This window comes from Camelus dromedarius, chromosome 5 (assembly GCF_036321535.1).
Source record: "Camelus dromedarius isolate mCamDro1 chromosome 5, mCamDro1.pat, whole genome shotgun sequence".
Classification (NCBI taxonomy): Eukaryota; Metazoa; Chordata; class Mammalia; order Artiodactyla; family Camelidae; genus Camelus; species Camelus dromedarius.
The window spans coordinates 47,688,089-47,701,734 of NC_087440.1; the positions used below are offsets into that span (position 1 = coordinate 47,688,089).

At 33.0% G+C, this 13,646-nt stretch overlaps 1 protein-coding gene across 2 annotated transcripts in view; it reads left to right on the forward strand.

The window, feature by feature from the left end:
* FANCM (FA complementation group M) overlaps nt 1-13,646 on the forward strand; it is a 48,501-nt gene that overhangs the window by 18,008 nt on the left and 16,847 nt on the right. For both annotated transcript variants that reach the window (XM_010976967.3, XM_064485927.1), the window contains exons 10-14: nt 2,276-2,482; nt 4,031-4,244; nt 7,457-7,611; nt 8,547-8,702; nt 10,290-12,183. In XM_010976967.3, coding sequence (XP_010975269.1) covers nt 2,276-2,482; nt 4,031-4,244; nt 7,457-7,611; nt 8,547-8,702; nt 10,290-12,183 — 2,626 coding nt within the window. The remainder of the gene's footprint in view (nt 1-2,275; nt 2,483-4,030; nt 4,245-7,456; nt 7,612-8,546; nt 8,703-10,289; nt 12,184-13,646) is intronic.

Here is a 13,646-nt window from a genome sequence, read left to right on the forward strand (position 1 = left end):
TGGATTTTTGCCTAGGAGGTCAAGCATTTTGAAATACTCATAGAACCCAACCTGGTCTCTTACCAATTTCATTATTACCTAAAGTCATTTCCTGAGTTTGTCAGTTACAATAAGAAACATAGATTTTATTGACTTTGTCTTTTACTCACTTTTATCAATAATATTTTAATGTAGGCCAGGGTAACAACCCTTTTTATTACTCCTATACATAGTTACTTTCATAACAGCACTTTTATTCTGAAATAAGCTTTCATGCAAGTAGTTGTAATTGAACTATTCATTTGCTTAGAAACAGGTGATGAATTCAGAGAGAAAGTTGGGGGACCAGATTCTTTAGGGCCTTGTAGGTCATTTCCATTTTAATGACTTTGGTTTTCACTCTGAGTTGGATGGGAATAATTTGGAGCAGAGGAGGGTCATGGCCTGATTGATATTTTGAAAGGATCATATTGGCTGCTATCTTAAGAATAAACCACAGGGGCTAAGGGTGGAAACAGGAAGAATTGGAAGACTTACTACAGTACTTCAAGCTGAAGATGACGGTGGCTTGGACTAGAGTTTTAGCAGGGAAGGTATGAGAAAATGGTTGGTATCTGGATATATTTTGAAGGTCAAGCTGACAGCACTTATTGGCAACTTAGAGTAGAATGTGATAAGGCAGTGTGAAGGCTGACTCCAAGGTTTTCGGCCTGACCGACTGAAAAGAGTGGCTGTTAACTAAGATTGGTAAGACCACAGGAAAGTCAAGTTTTGTAGAGAATTTTAGCTTGGTTTTAGACAAGCTAACTTTGGCCTGCCTCTGAGATTAGTGGTTTTCAAACTGTCAAAACTGATGGAGATGCTGTATACCATAAACTGACACATTGTAACTGAGTATACTTCAATTGAAAAAATAAAAACAGCAACGAAAAAACTGATGGAGGACCAGTTTATTTCCTCCTAGTATGTTACAGAGAGATACCTCTGAACATTACAGTAAAACTGAATAACTAGAAAAGTAAAATTAATGAAAAACAAAGTTCTTGCCTAAATTTTTTTTTATTATTAGAGTCAACAAATGTAGAATAACTCTGTCAAGTTTCTAAACCTTTAGTCTTAATTATTCTGGTCTTGTCAGTCAGTAATAAATGGTTTGTGAACCAGTACCAGCATCAGTAATAAATAGTAGATGGACTGCACTTTGAGTAACACTGTTATAAACATCAAACAGAGGTGTTGAATAAACAATTGAATATTTAAGTCTTGAGTTCATGGGTTCAGGGATTAATGGAAATATATAGCTGGGAATCATCATATAGATGAGAATGGATGAGAATGGATAAAATTACCAGGTGGCTGAATGAAGATAGAGATGTCCAAAGACTGAGCCCTGGGGAACCAGAATAAGTAGCTAGTGAAATAGGAGAAAGCATGGGAGAGTGTGGTATTTTGGGGCCAAATGAGGAGGAGGAAGTGATGACATGTATAAATGTTGCTGGTAGGTCATATAAGATAATAACTGCGAATTGACTATCTGATTAAGAGGTGAGATGGCAAATGACCTTGAAAACATTTTCAGTGGAATGGTGAGACAAACCACCACTGAGAAGAGCTGAAGATAGCAAGTATATACGTTTTTCATGGATTTTTACTGTAAAAGACAGCAGAGATGGAAGTCGTTTTTGTTTGTTTCGTGTTGAGCTGTATAACGATATGCTGATAGGAAGCCTGCAGCTCAAAATAATCAATATATCAAAGCAGCATAGTTTGGGGCAGCATGTTCTAAACACCTACAGTCATATTTTGGGGTGGCATATTCTGCTCCCCTTCACCAGAATGACAATACAGAAAGTAAGATGTGAATTCTAGGAGTAATAAAACATTCTTACTTTAAGCTAACAATAGTTTAACTATTAAACTTACTATTATTGTTAAGTTTACTTACAAATTTAGGTCTATGATATGATAATAGCACTAATTGCTCTGGGCTATTTTACCTGCCTTATGCTCTTTTTAGTGATGTTAAAAATACTGTCATCTATGTGTAAATTGTTAACCAGCCCTTTTAGAATCACAACCATTATTAAAGCAAAGGAATTAGGAGTGCCCTTTGTATTTTACCACCATCTCTTTTGGCTTGTATTGCCATTTGGCTGCTTCTTTTCTTATTCGATGGTATCCTGGGTGCTGATTTTTAATCTGGTTTCAGCATTTTGGGGCAAATGGAAAAAGTATGCTTTGATCTGCTATTCTCTTATGCTTGCATCTACTTAATTTTAAATCATTTTAATTTCAGGTAGTGAAACAATTTCGTAGCGGTGGTTACAATACATTGGTTTCTACTTGTGTTGGGGAGGAAGGTTTGGATATAGGAGAAGTTGATCTTATAATATGTTTTGATGCCCAGAAGAGCCCAATTCGTCTTGTACAACGAATGGGTAGAACTGGCCGCAAACGTCAAGGCAGGATTGTTGTTATCCTTGCAGAAGGACGAGAAGAACGTGTAAGTAGACTTGTAGAAACGTAATTTGATCTTTGAAATCTGAGAAATAGAGCCTAAAGACAAATATCAATCTATTAACATTCAGAGTCCAAACAATCTGTAGGTGATTGTGATTGATTTTTATTTCCTTTTGTGTTAAATTCTGCCTACTCTTTTCTTGTAATTGGGAGAATTTTTGACTGGATTCAGTTTTATAATTTTTATCCATATAAAGAAACACATTTTTGTACTTCAGTATTAATTTATAGGCACCTAGATACCAAAATCAATATGTATTATTCTTTCTTACTATTTCTCTATGCTCCTAAGGCCCTTTTTTTGTATTTAGTTTAGGGTTTTTAAAATTGTTTTCTTGTTGTTGTTGTTGTTGTTGGTTGTTTGTTTTTTACTACAGTGAAGCTGAGAATGGTTTTTTACATTTTAAGAGTTGCCTAAATCAATCAATTAGCCAACCAACCAACAAGAATATCAGCCAGAGATAATGTGTGGCTTGCAAACCCTGAAATATTTACCTTCTGGCTCTTTATGGAAAAGTTTGCTGATGCCTATTCTAAGTGATAAAGGATTTGAATTATGTTCATACTTTGCTGTAATCTTGGGTGACAGGGCTTCCTAAATATGATGTAGTACATAATATTGTTTTGTGACACACTAAAGTATTAACTAACTTTTGTAACTCAGTGTGACTCTTTCTGTGGCCAAGTAAATAGTTTCACATTTTATACCAAGTAAAGACTTTTTCATTAATTATGATAGTTTTAAGAATTTGATTTAAAATATTTTATAAATCCTTTAAGAATCATCCTGAAAAATGAATTCTTTTTACCTAATACTTTTCATATGATAAGCATATTCTTATGTAACATCCAGTTTATCTATAAAATGATCCCAATAAATGAGATGTATGTTGCTTTTAAAAGTCTGTATTATCACTGAGTGGAATTGGCTCTAACTAATTGTATTATCATAGGGAAATCATTTAACTGTTCTTTTGGGGTGTTAGTTTTCTTATCTGTTAAATAGTCATAACAGTCTTCATTTAGTGAGTACCTACTCTGGGCTGGACAATGTTCCAGGTGCTTCAATTGCATTATTTTATTTAGTCCTGTCAACAACCACGTAAGCGGAGTACTAATAGTTTTCTTACACACAGTAAAGAAAACTGGCATGTAGAGAGATGAACAAGCTGAAATACCGGAATAGTATTCAAAAAGCAATTTACACTTATATGTAAATACCAGCCTTATTCAAAGACAGTAGATACTAAAGAAAAGATAGATCTCCTTTGTACAGTATAGTTATTTACTAAGGTAAGCTTTTTTTTTTTGAAGGTAAGCTTTTATAATAATAAATTTTGAAATGATTTTCATCGAGTTAATTGAACAGGCTTCAAATTTAAGACAACAGATATTTTATCCTCCAAGTATTTAAGTGGATCAGAGTTTATTTTACTGTTTAGAATAAACTCAGACTAATATAATAATTGCCTGTAATGGCTAAGTGATTATTACAGAAATAATGTAGTATGACATTTATTTGTTTTTGCAGACTTATAATCAAAGTCAGTCCAACAAAAGAAGTATTTATAAAGCTATTTCAGGTAACAAGCAGGTCCTTCATTTTTACCAAGGAAGTCCACGAATGGTTCCTGATGGAATCAACCCACAATTACATAAGATGTTCATCACTCATGGTGTCTTTGAACCAGAGAAGCCTTCTCGGAATTTGCAGCGAAAGTCATCTATCTTTTCCCATAGGAATGGTAAATAAAAAATTCTGCACTTGAGACATACATTTGTTCTCTTGTTAGTTAGCAGGACATATATTGATACATTTAGGATGTTATGGGTGTCCGCTTTGGAAAGGTTAAGAGATTATTCATGTGGCAAAGGGAAGGAGACACTGACAGTACAGAGTGATAGAAACCCAGTGTTGGGAAAATTTTAAATATCCTACCAACCTAGAGAATCTTCTTTACAATTGTAGAAAAGAAAAATCATTTTATTATTGAATAAGCATTAAACTGTATTACAATGTACATTGTAATCCATCCACTAAGACAATACAAAGACAGAAAGAAATTCTATCCTATTCATTCTCCCAAGCAGTTACAAATCCTTTACATACACATTCTTAAGATTAACAGTAACTTGTCCTCATATAAGAGGGTAGCACCATTTGCTGTATGTTCTTTCATAGTTCACTCCAAATTCCCCTGGTAATTGAGGTATCCATTTGTGTTAGCTAGTTGCACTTCATCCAAAGAAATAATAAAACTTCTGTCTCTATGACAAGTAGATAGGGACAGCTCAGAGAAAATGTCAGGGCTACTCTCCCTGGTGTCTAGGAGATAGGGACACTATCTTCCTTGATGTATATACTTCAAAGAGGTGGTTCCTCTATCCTTAAGAAATCATTTCTGGTTGAAAAGCTGGCTAGAGGCTAGCTTTGCCTTTACAAAGATTTGCATACGTATCAAAGGGTTAAAGAAAGGATTACAAACATTAGGTGTAGCTAGAATTGCTCCTAGAAAGGGAGGGGGAGTGGTTTCTTTCCCTTTGTACAAAGGAGAGATTTTTTTTTTTAATTTATCATTACACCAGATAGTGGTGAAGTTAGACTAAGTTATTGGTGATATTAAGTCAGTGAGAAACAAATACTTTGGTGCCAGGGAGCAGAGTATGAGAGCTTAAGAATACAGAGATTTTGGTGATAGCAAGAAAATACCTTAAAACATTAGCACTATAAAAATGAGAAACAAAAAGTTTTTCTTTTGAATTTTGCTTATCTTTAAGGAAGGCTTTAAAGAATCATAAAATAATGTAGTTAGAGTCTAAGATTTGGGAGAAACCTTGGGGGTCATCTGACCAATTGCCTATCAAGGTAGGAATGTTTTCTGCAGCATTCTTGTTAAATGTATATCCAGCCCCAACAGAACATCTCTGTAATGGAAATTGTATTCTTTTATGAGGGTTCATCCATTGTTGAATAGTCCATATAGAAAAAGTCTTTCTGCTGAAAAAATACCTGTCTCTGAACCTTATACTCATTGATTTGGTTTTGGGTTTGTCGACTGAAAAGAAGAAAACAAAACTCAAAAGTTGAGAATAATTCATTTGGGGCATTACTGAGGACTACAGCCCAGGAAGGCAGCCTCTCATATAGCTCTGAGGGACTGTTCCAAAGAGGTAGGGGAGGAGCCAGGGTATATAGGAGTTTTTGCTGGGGGAAAAAAACCCATTCAGTGTATCAAAAGATTACTGCTAATCACAAAAAACAGACATTTCAAGTTAATGATTTTAGTGCTTTTCTGTGATGGGAAGATGCAAGAATTGGGCTTATTGAAATTATTCCTTTGATATGCATCTTAACTATCTGGGGCCAGTATCCTGGTTTTCTCTATACTGAACCCCTCTCAGGGCAGCTGCAGTGGCTGTTGGCTTGACGGCCCCAACATCCTTTGTTTACTGAAATGGTAGGGGACTTCCTTTGTGCACAGCTTCTAGATACAAAGAATGGTTTTGATCCTTGGTTCACCTAGGTGGCAGTTCTTTATATATTTGAAGATAGTACCTCTCAACTGGTTTCATACTATGAAGTTTCAAAGTTCTTTCCCTTCTAGTCACCTGCTTTGGATTCACTTAAATTTGTTAATGTTCTTTCCCTTAACTCAGAGCCATTAATCAGTGCAAAAATGTGCCTATTAAACCTAATGCAAGTCCATGTAACAGGAATATGCCTGTCATTTTATAAGACTTTGCCAAATTTTTGGTTAAAATGAAAATGTATTTTGAATTCTTTTGAATTTATTAAACTAATAATAGCATCAAAACTTCATTTGGTTGGCATAAATTTTTCTTAGTGATCATTTTATTTTTGTAAGTGTTAACTGTATGTTTCATAATTATTTCTGAAATATTACTAGGGATGGATGGTAAAATTCTAGAATCTGCCTTAAAAAAAATATTAGCTTATGTTTGTTTTTCTATGCTTTTTTCCTCCCATTCTCTCCAATTTTTCAAGTGTCAGTGATTCATCCTGCCAAGATAGCATGTATAAATGTAATGTTCTATATATTGGTATATAATTCATTTGGGCTTAGAAGTCTGAATTTATTTTAAGTAACTAGGAGAATGGAATACCTTTCTATTTCAAAAGTCTTAGCATCTCAGATTGCTAGATCTGAAAGGGACCTGAGAGATCACCTAGTTCGAACCCCTTATTTTACAGAAGTCTCTTCCTATGTAGTATTTGGGAATTGCTAAGACAGAAGTTCCCTGGTTCCTAATTTGGTAGTCGTTTTTTTTTTTTTTCCTACCCTCATCTGTATTGGGACCAGAATTAGTGCTTTATATTTTTAATCCTTTCCATGTTGGTGATTATTTTCCTTTATAGAGATTATGGAAATAAAAAAAGGTTAATTTACTATACATTTAAAAAATATATATTTTTAAAACAGTAGATCTTTCCTGCCCCCTTTTCACCCCTCTCCCACCCTCCCTATTTAAGACTTAAGCCAAAAACCCTTTTTAGTCTTGGCGTCTCTGCATTCCCCACCAGTTTCACAAAACTTTTCTGATAATGTTAGGATATAATCATGATATGAGTTTTCATTTGTAAGTTATCTGTTTCCTGCCAGATCTTAGACAGCAAAATAGAGAGAGTGCAAAAGAAGCTAAGACTGAGAGCCTAGTTACCTTGCGCTGTTTGTTAATGAAGAAGTCATTACCAAAGATTAGCTCTAGACAGAAGGGTGGACTAGTACTTTCAAAGAGATGAGAGAAGTTTAGGAGATAGGTAGAAGCAAGAAGTGATAGTGATTATATGAAGAAAACTAATTTTAAGGAATAGAATCAGTGGTTTGGCAGAGATGAGTAGACAAACAGGTAGAGTTTGAGTTGATGTCATATATTTTGTGTTTGCCTAGCAGATTTTTTTAAACCTCTTTTCAGCTATTTTTTTTTCAACTTACAGAAATGAGGCAAAGTAATTCAAAGAAAGACTGGTTCTTATCTGAAGAAGAATTTAAATTATGGAACAAACGATACAGATTAAGAGACAGTGATGGAACTAAGGAAATAACATTGCCTCAAGTTCAGTTTCTGTCTTTACAAAATGAGAACAGACAAGTAAGTTGAACATGTTTTCAGATACTCATTATAGTGATTATGCAGTAGGTGAATGTTCATGATCAGAATGTCAACTTAAATAAAAATTGAGAATGTAAGCAGTTTAAAAAAGAATATTAAAGTCTAACTTGGTAAAATAACTAATTTTCTTATATTCCTTATTATATATATATATATACATGACTAATATATTTACATTAGTTCTCTTTATTAATTTCTGCATATAAACGTTTTTATGTAGGCATAATTTATATGATTATTCAATATATTACTAATATAAAATTTGCTGTCATGAGAATCTTTGTACAAACTTTTTTTAGCAAACTGGTTTTTAATATTTGTTTTGAAATTACAGTAAAACTAAACTGAATGTTGTTTATTTTGTTTATTCTGAACAAGTTATTGATGAACTTAATGAAAGTCAAGAGAGTTGATTATAGGTCACATATACACCTGGAGAACTAGAAAAACAACCTCAGGAAAGATTCCATTTAGAAGATTTATAGGGCTTGAAATATATGGGTCTTCAGATTTTGTATTTTATTCACTAACAGGTAAAGTCAGGAATGGCAGCAGGCACGAAGAATTGGGATCAGTATTACTGAGAGGTTATGAATGCCTCTTTATTAGATTGTAGAATATAAATCTAGCAAAACAGTAATTTTCAAGTCACACATTTTCTTAAATATTTGCTCTTAACTTGGAACTATATAAATAGGAATTTGGCCAAGAGCAACCCATGTAACATTTACTTATTTATTCATTTTTAATAAGATTTATTGTTTTCTTTCCAATTTTACAAGCAATACATGTAACAGTGATTTTTAAAATGTATTTAAAAGGACATCTTTATACTTTATGAAATTACTTTCTTTAAAATCAGTGTGTGAAATCTGAGTATGTGTGTTTTTATTATGTTAAAAATCATTAATCAGACTCAAGAACCAACCATTGGAATTCATCAACTCTCTCTCTCTGAATGGAGACTGTGGCAGGATCATCCTTTGCCTACGTATCAAGTTGACCATTCAGATCGATGTCACCATTTCATAAACATTATGCAAATGATAGAAGGAATGAGACATGAAGAGGTAGGCTTCTACTGTAACTTTCTCTTGCTGGTATGATAGTGAAACTAGAACACTTCATCTTTATTCTTCTTAATTTGAAGTCATTACTGTAAGAAACAAGTGTTAATTATAATCAGAGCTAGACTATTTTGTTTTTCTATATAGCTCCTTGTAATCTCAGTAAGGAACCAGTTTTCTGTCTTAGGAGAAGTAGACCTAATTAGAAGAACATCATCTGTAAATATTGATAGACTTAGAGTCAAAGTTTTACTATACTTAATGATTTATATAAAATGTTTATAAAGCTATTTTAGGATTCTTGTTAGATTGGGATTTATTGTATTCTCTGTCGTATAGGTCGTTTGGTATGTCTCTTACATCCTGCTGGTGGTTTAGAGAATTAGTGATTCCTCGAGCAGTTTCTTGGTTATTCTTCCTTGAGAGAGTTAGAATGATGAACTTGTTACGATTGTGAAATTCAAAATAGCTGGGTTAGAATTCCAACTTTACCTCTAGTAATTGTGCATCTGTAAGTTACTTAACCTTTCGGTGCCTCAGTTTCATCTGTAAAATGGGGATAATGATAATACTTTCTTCATAAGGTTGTTGTGAGAATTAAATAACTTAATACATGTAAAGCAATTAGAATTAGTAACTGGCACATAGTAACTACTCAGTAGGCTGTAGCTGCGATTTTTGTTATTAGCTGTTATTCATGAAAATAAAGTAATTATTTGTAAATCCCAGGAAAGCCTGTGCCATCAAATTAACACATTTTTTAGTGCCTTCTGTATGGCATGGTCTGTTCTAGGCCCTGTGGCTACATTGGTGAAGAAGTCAGATAAAATACTCTGTCTATGGGGAACATATTTACTGGCAGGGAGACAGACGTTCTCACATTAATGTTTATTGTATTTATTATTCAAAAAGTGGAGAATTAACTGCTTAAGTCCCTGATTAGTAGAGGAATCCTGACTAAAGTGGCATTCATGGGTGAGAGGGAAGGATGTGTCAGGGGTGGTGGGGACTGTAGTTTTAGATTTAAAGATAACTAAGACTGGGACATTTACTGCAAGAGTTCTTGGGGAATTTGTTAAAAATAGTATATTCTAGCCTACAGCCTAGTAGACAAACAGGTACGTTTATTTCAGATGTTCTATAAGCTGTTCTTAGTTTTACCTTCATCAAGATAGTAAATCTAATACAGGTATGTATATTTTTTATTTATTTGTATTAATTTCTTAAATATCTATTTTTAGGAAATTAGAATAATTATTCAATTAAATGTTAGAAGTGAAAAAAATTAGTGTTTATAATCTTGTTTTATATATTCATTAAATTCTTTCTACAAATAGTTATCATGGGTCTTCCATGTATTAGGTACTGGGAATATAAAAATATTAACTGATTAAAGATAATTTATGATGATTTCACAGTAGTGTCATTTCTAATTTTGTTTGACTTAGAATAATTTTTTAAGGTATAAAAGAAAATCATTTGAATAAGGTAATATTGCTTAGAAAATATTTTAACAGAGTAAAACTTTTCTCATAGAACTGGCTTTTTTGTTTTGTTTCCCTGTGACTTTTTCATTTTCCTTCTTTATAGGGAGAATGCAGTTATGAATTGGAAGTTAAATCTTATTTACAAATGGAAGATGTTAGCTCAACATCTAGTGTGCCCAGGCATGAGTATAATCCTTTTGCCTATGGAACCTTTGCTAGTAACAAGAAATCTTCATTTACAAAGAATATAAATCAAGGCAAATCATTCTCAATGACAGAATCCAGTGAAGAATGTGCTGAAGTTTTTAAACAAACTCGTATCAAACCTACTAAAATTGTTTCTCTAAAGAAAAAAGCATCTAAAGAACTTAAAAAAGATCAACCTAAAAAAGAAAAAAAGGATGTTGTCATGGAGCCTTTAGACACTGATAGTAATTCTATTGTTGAGAATATTTGTCAGGTAGACCTACTAAATGATGAAAGGACATTGGATACAGATGAAGTTACTGCCACATGTGCCAGCAATGAAAATGTTGCTAATCAGTCCTGTGAATTATTGACAGAATGTCAGTTTACAAGTAAATCTACTAGTTCATTTACTGGAAATTCAGATTCTGGTTATAACAGCTTGAGTGATGAGAAATCTCTTTCATCTACTTTATTGCTTCCATTTGAGGATGAGCTTTATATAGCTGGAATAGATGACCAATTTTATCACGGTCATTCATTAACAAGCGAGGTACTAGCTAACATAGAGAGATTTTTATCCCATTCTCCTCCACCTCTCAGTGGACTCTCACGTTTGGAATATGAAATTGCTAAGGGTTCTGCACCTGAGAACTTGCTTTTTCTACCCTACACAGAGCACTTACAAAAGGATAAATCCACCTGTTTAATGTCATATTCAGCTGTAAATTCTCAAGAGAATTTAGAGTTTTCACTTACTGCTCATCCTTCTGAAAAAAGTTGCATTTATGGTACAACTAATGATAAGATTTCTGATGAATCAAGCTTCTGTGACTATGATAAAGTACATAAAGGTATTAAAAATGAAAATTTAGTATCCAGCAATCATATGCAAGTAAACATAGGCCCTCCAAAGTATTTTGTTGAAGAGAAGAATCATGATGTTGATAACGATGGCCTCCCAATATTGCATACTGACCAGGATGAGAGTTTACTGCTATTTGATGATGTTAATACGGAGTTTAATGATGTGAGTCTTTCTCCCTTGAATAGTAAATGCAAATCTTTATGTGTGTCAGACAAAAATGCTATAAATGATGTGGCACCTGTTTCTCAGTTCTTCATTTCTGATGAACTTTTGTTAGATGATAATTCTGAACCCCAAGATCAAATTATCTGTGATACTAATAACTGGAAATCTCATGAAGATTTGAGAGGTGTACATGAAGAAAAACTGAAGAATGATGAATATGGTTTTGACTGCTCTAAGGATTTATTTTCTGTTACCTTTGATTTAGGATTTTGTAGTCCAGATTCTGATGATGAAGTATTAGAACATGCACCAGATACAAATAAGAATAAATTTTTAGATCATCTTTCTGGAAGATGTTTAGATACTAAGGAGACAAGTGATGCAAATTATGTTTCAGATCAAGCAGGTCATGTTGATAGTTCTACAGGTATAACCATTACTATCCCATCAAGTGAAGATAAGCGAAGTCCAACTTTTGCACATTTTCCCATGAGTGCAGCGAAGAATAAAGAATTTATGTCTCCTGGTTATTCTCAGTTTTCTTTGCCAGTAGGAGAAAAAGTTATGAGTACACCACTTTCTGAATCAAACACACTGAACTCACTTTCTAAGAAGAAATTAGAAATGGCTAGGACATCAGATTCTAATAAGGGAAAAGTAAATCTACAAAGTTCCAAAGAAACATTGCATTCAACTTTTGATGATTCAGGACTTTCTGTAGAAAAGACTAAAAGCAGGGAGCAAATCAATCTGCGTCAATCCTGCCATTCTGGTAAAGGTAAGAGTCCGTCCTTATAAAACACATAAATTTTTCTAGAGTGAGTAATATGGATCAGATTCTGTAATTTTTCAAAATGTAATTTCTCAGTATATGGTGTATGGAATTAGATAATTGATGTATTATATATTTCTTAAGTTGATACTTACTGATATAAGATTCATTTTATCTACATATATTTATGGCATGCATGACATGGGAAAGGAATTATGCTAGACACTGAAATATAGAAATGTAAAATTTGGCCCCTAGTCCTTGATTATAAGATGCAAACAATTGTGTGACATGTACATTTGAAAGATATCAGTAAAATGTGGAAATAACTACCAAATGAGTAATAAGATAGTGGACCTTCAGGAGGCCCAGAAGATGACAAAATTTTGAACTGGATTAGATTGGAAACGTTGACTTTTATTATAGATATTTATATTGGCTTCTTAGGAATATTTATGATTTGGATATGTTGAAAATAATCAAGAGAGAATTTGGGTGCTAAAAAGTGAAAACAAAGAGAAAGAAGGAAAGTGTATAAATCTCTCATTTTATCCTACAACTACTCTTTCCTCAGCCATAAGGAATAAAATTCATATATGTCCTGCTGTAATAATCTATACATAAGCTAGAGTTGAGTTCTATAACAGAATTTAAAGAATACTTAAATCATTTTAATACTAAACATCTATTTCCTGGTTTTCCTGTACCTGTAGAATTAGATTACAGAAGTCAGATTTCTGTGGATCTTCTGTGGTCTTGTCTGAATCTTCCAAATAGAGTCTTACTTCTCAATTATTTTGCTATATAAATCTTTCTCTTTGTTTTCATAAATGAGAGTTTCCTCTGTAAGTCTTGTTCTTATCTGTTCTCATTTTTCTTATTCTATTCTCACTAACATTGACAGCATGATTCATGGATGTTTTATTTAAGATAAAGTTTATTTAAAATAAGTTATGGAAACATGGTTAATTTTAAAAAACTGACTGTACTGCATAGTTTTGGATGTACTGTGACATGTGTAGTTTTACTAAGTATATATTGCCTGTGATCCTTTAATATTTGCTTTAACACCTTTATATTAAGTCTGTTAATGGATAATTTTTCTGTCATTTGTCATATTTGCATGAAAACTTTTTTTAGCATTGTATTTAATCACTAACCATGGGCAATATAATTCTGAATACATATGCATTAAGGGAATTATTTATTAGAGAATAATATTTAGTATTTAGTATTCCACTTAATTGAAATAAAAGACTTAAGATTATTTGCCATGCTATATGTATATAATAATATACCTCTAAAGCGGTTAAAATGAAATCCTCCTAGAATGATTTGGTTACTGTATTTGAGCCCTGCATTCAACTCTGGCTTTCTTAGAAGGTAACAAAAAATAGGAAACTGTTTGGATTATACAGTGATCATCTACAAAAAGGATTTATTGAGGTTTATCTGTCTGGATGCATGTT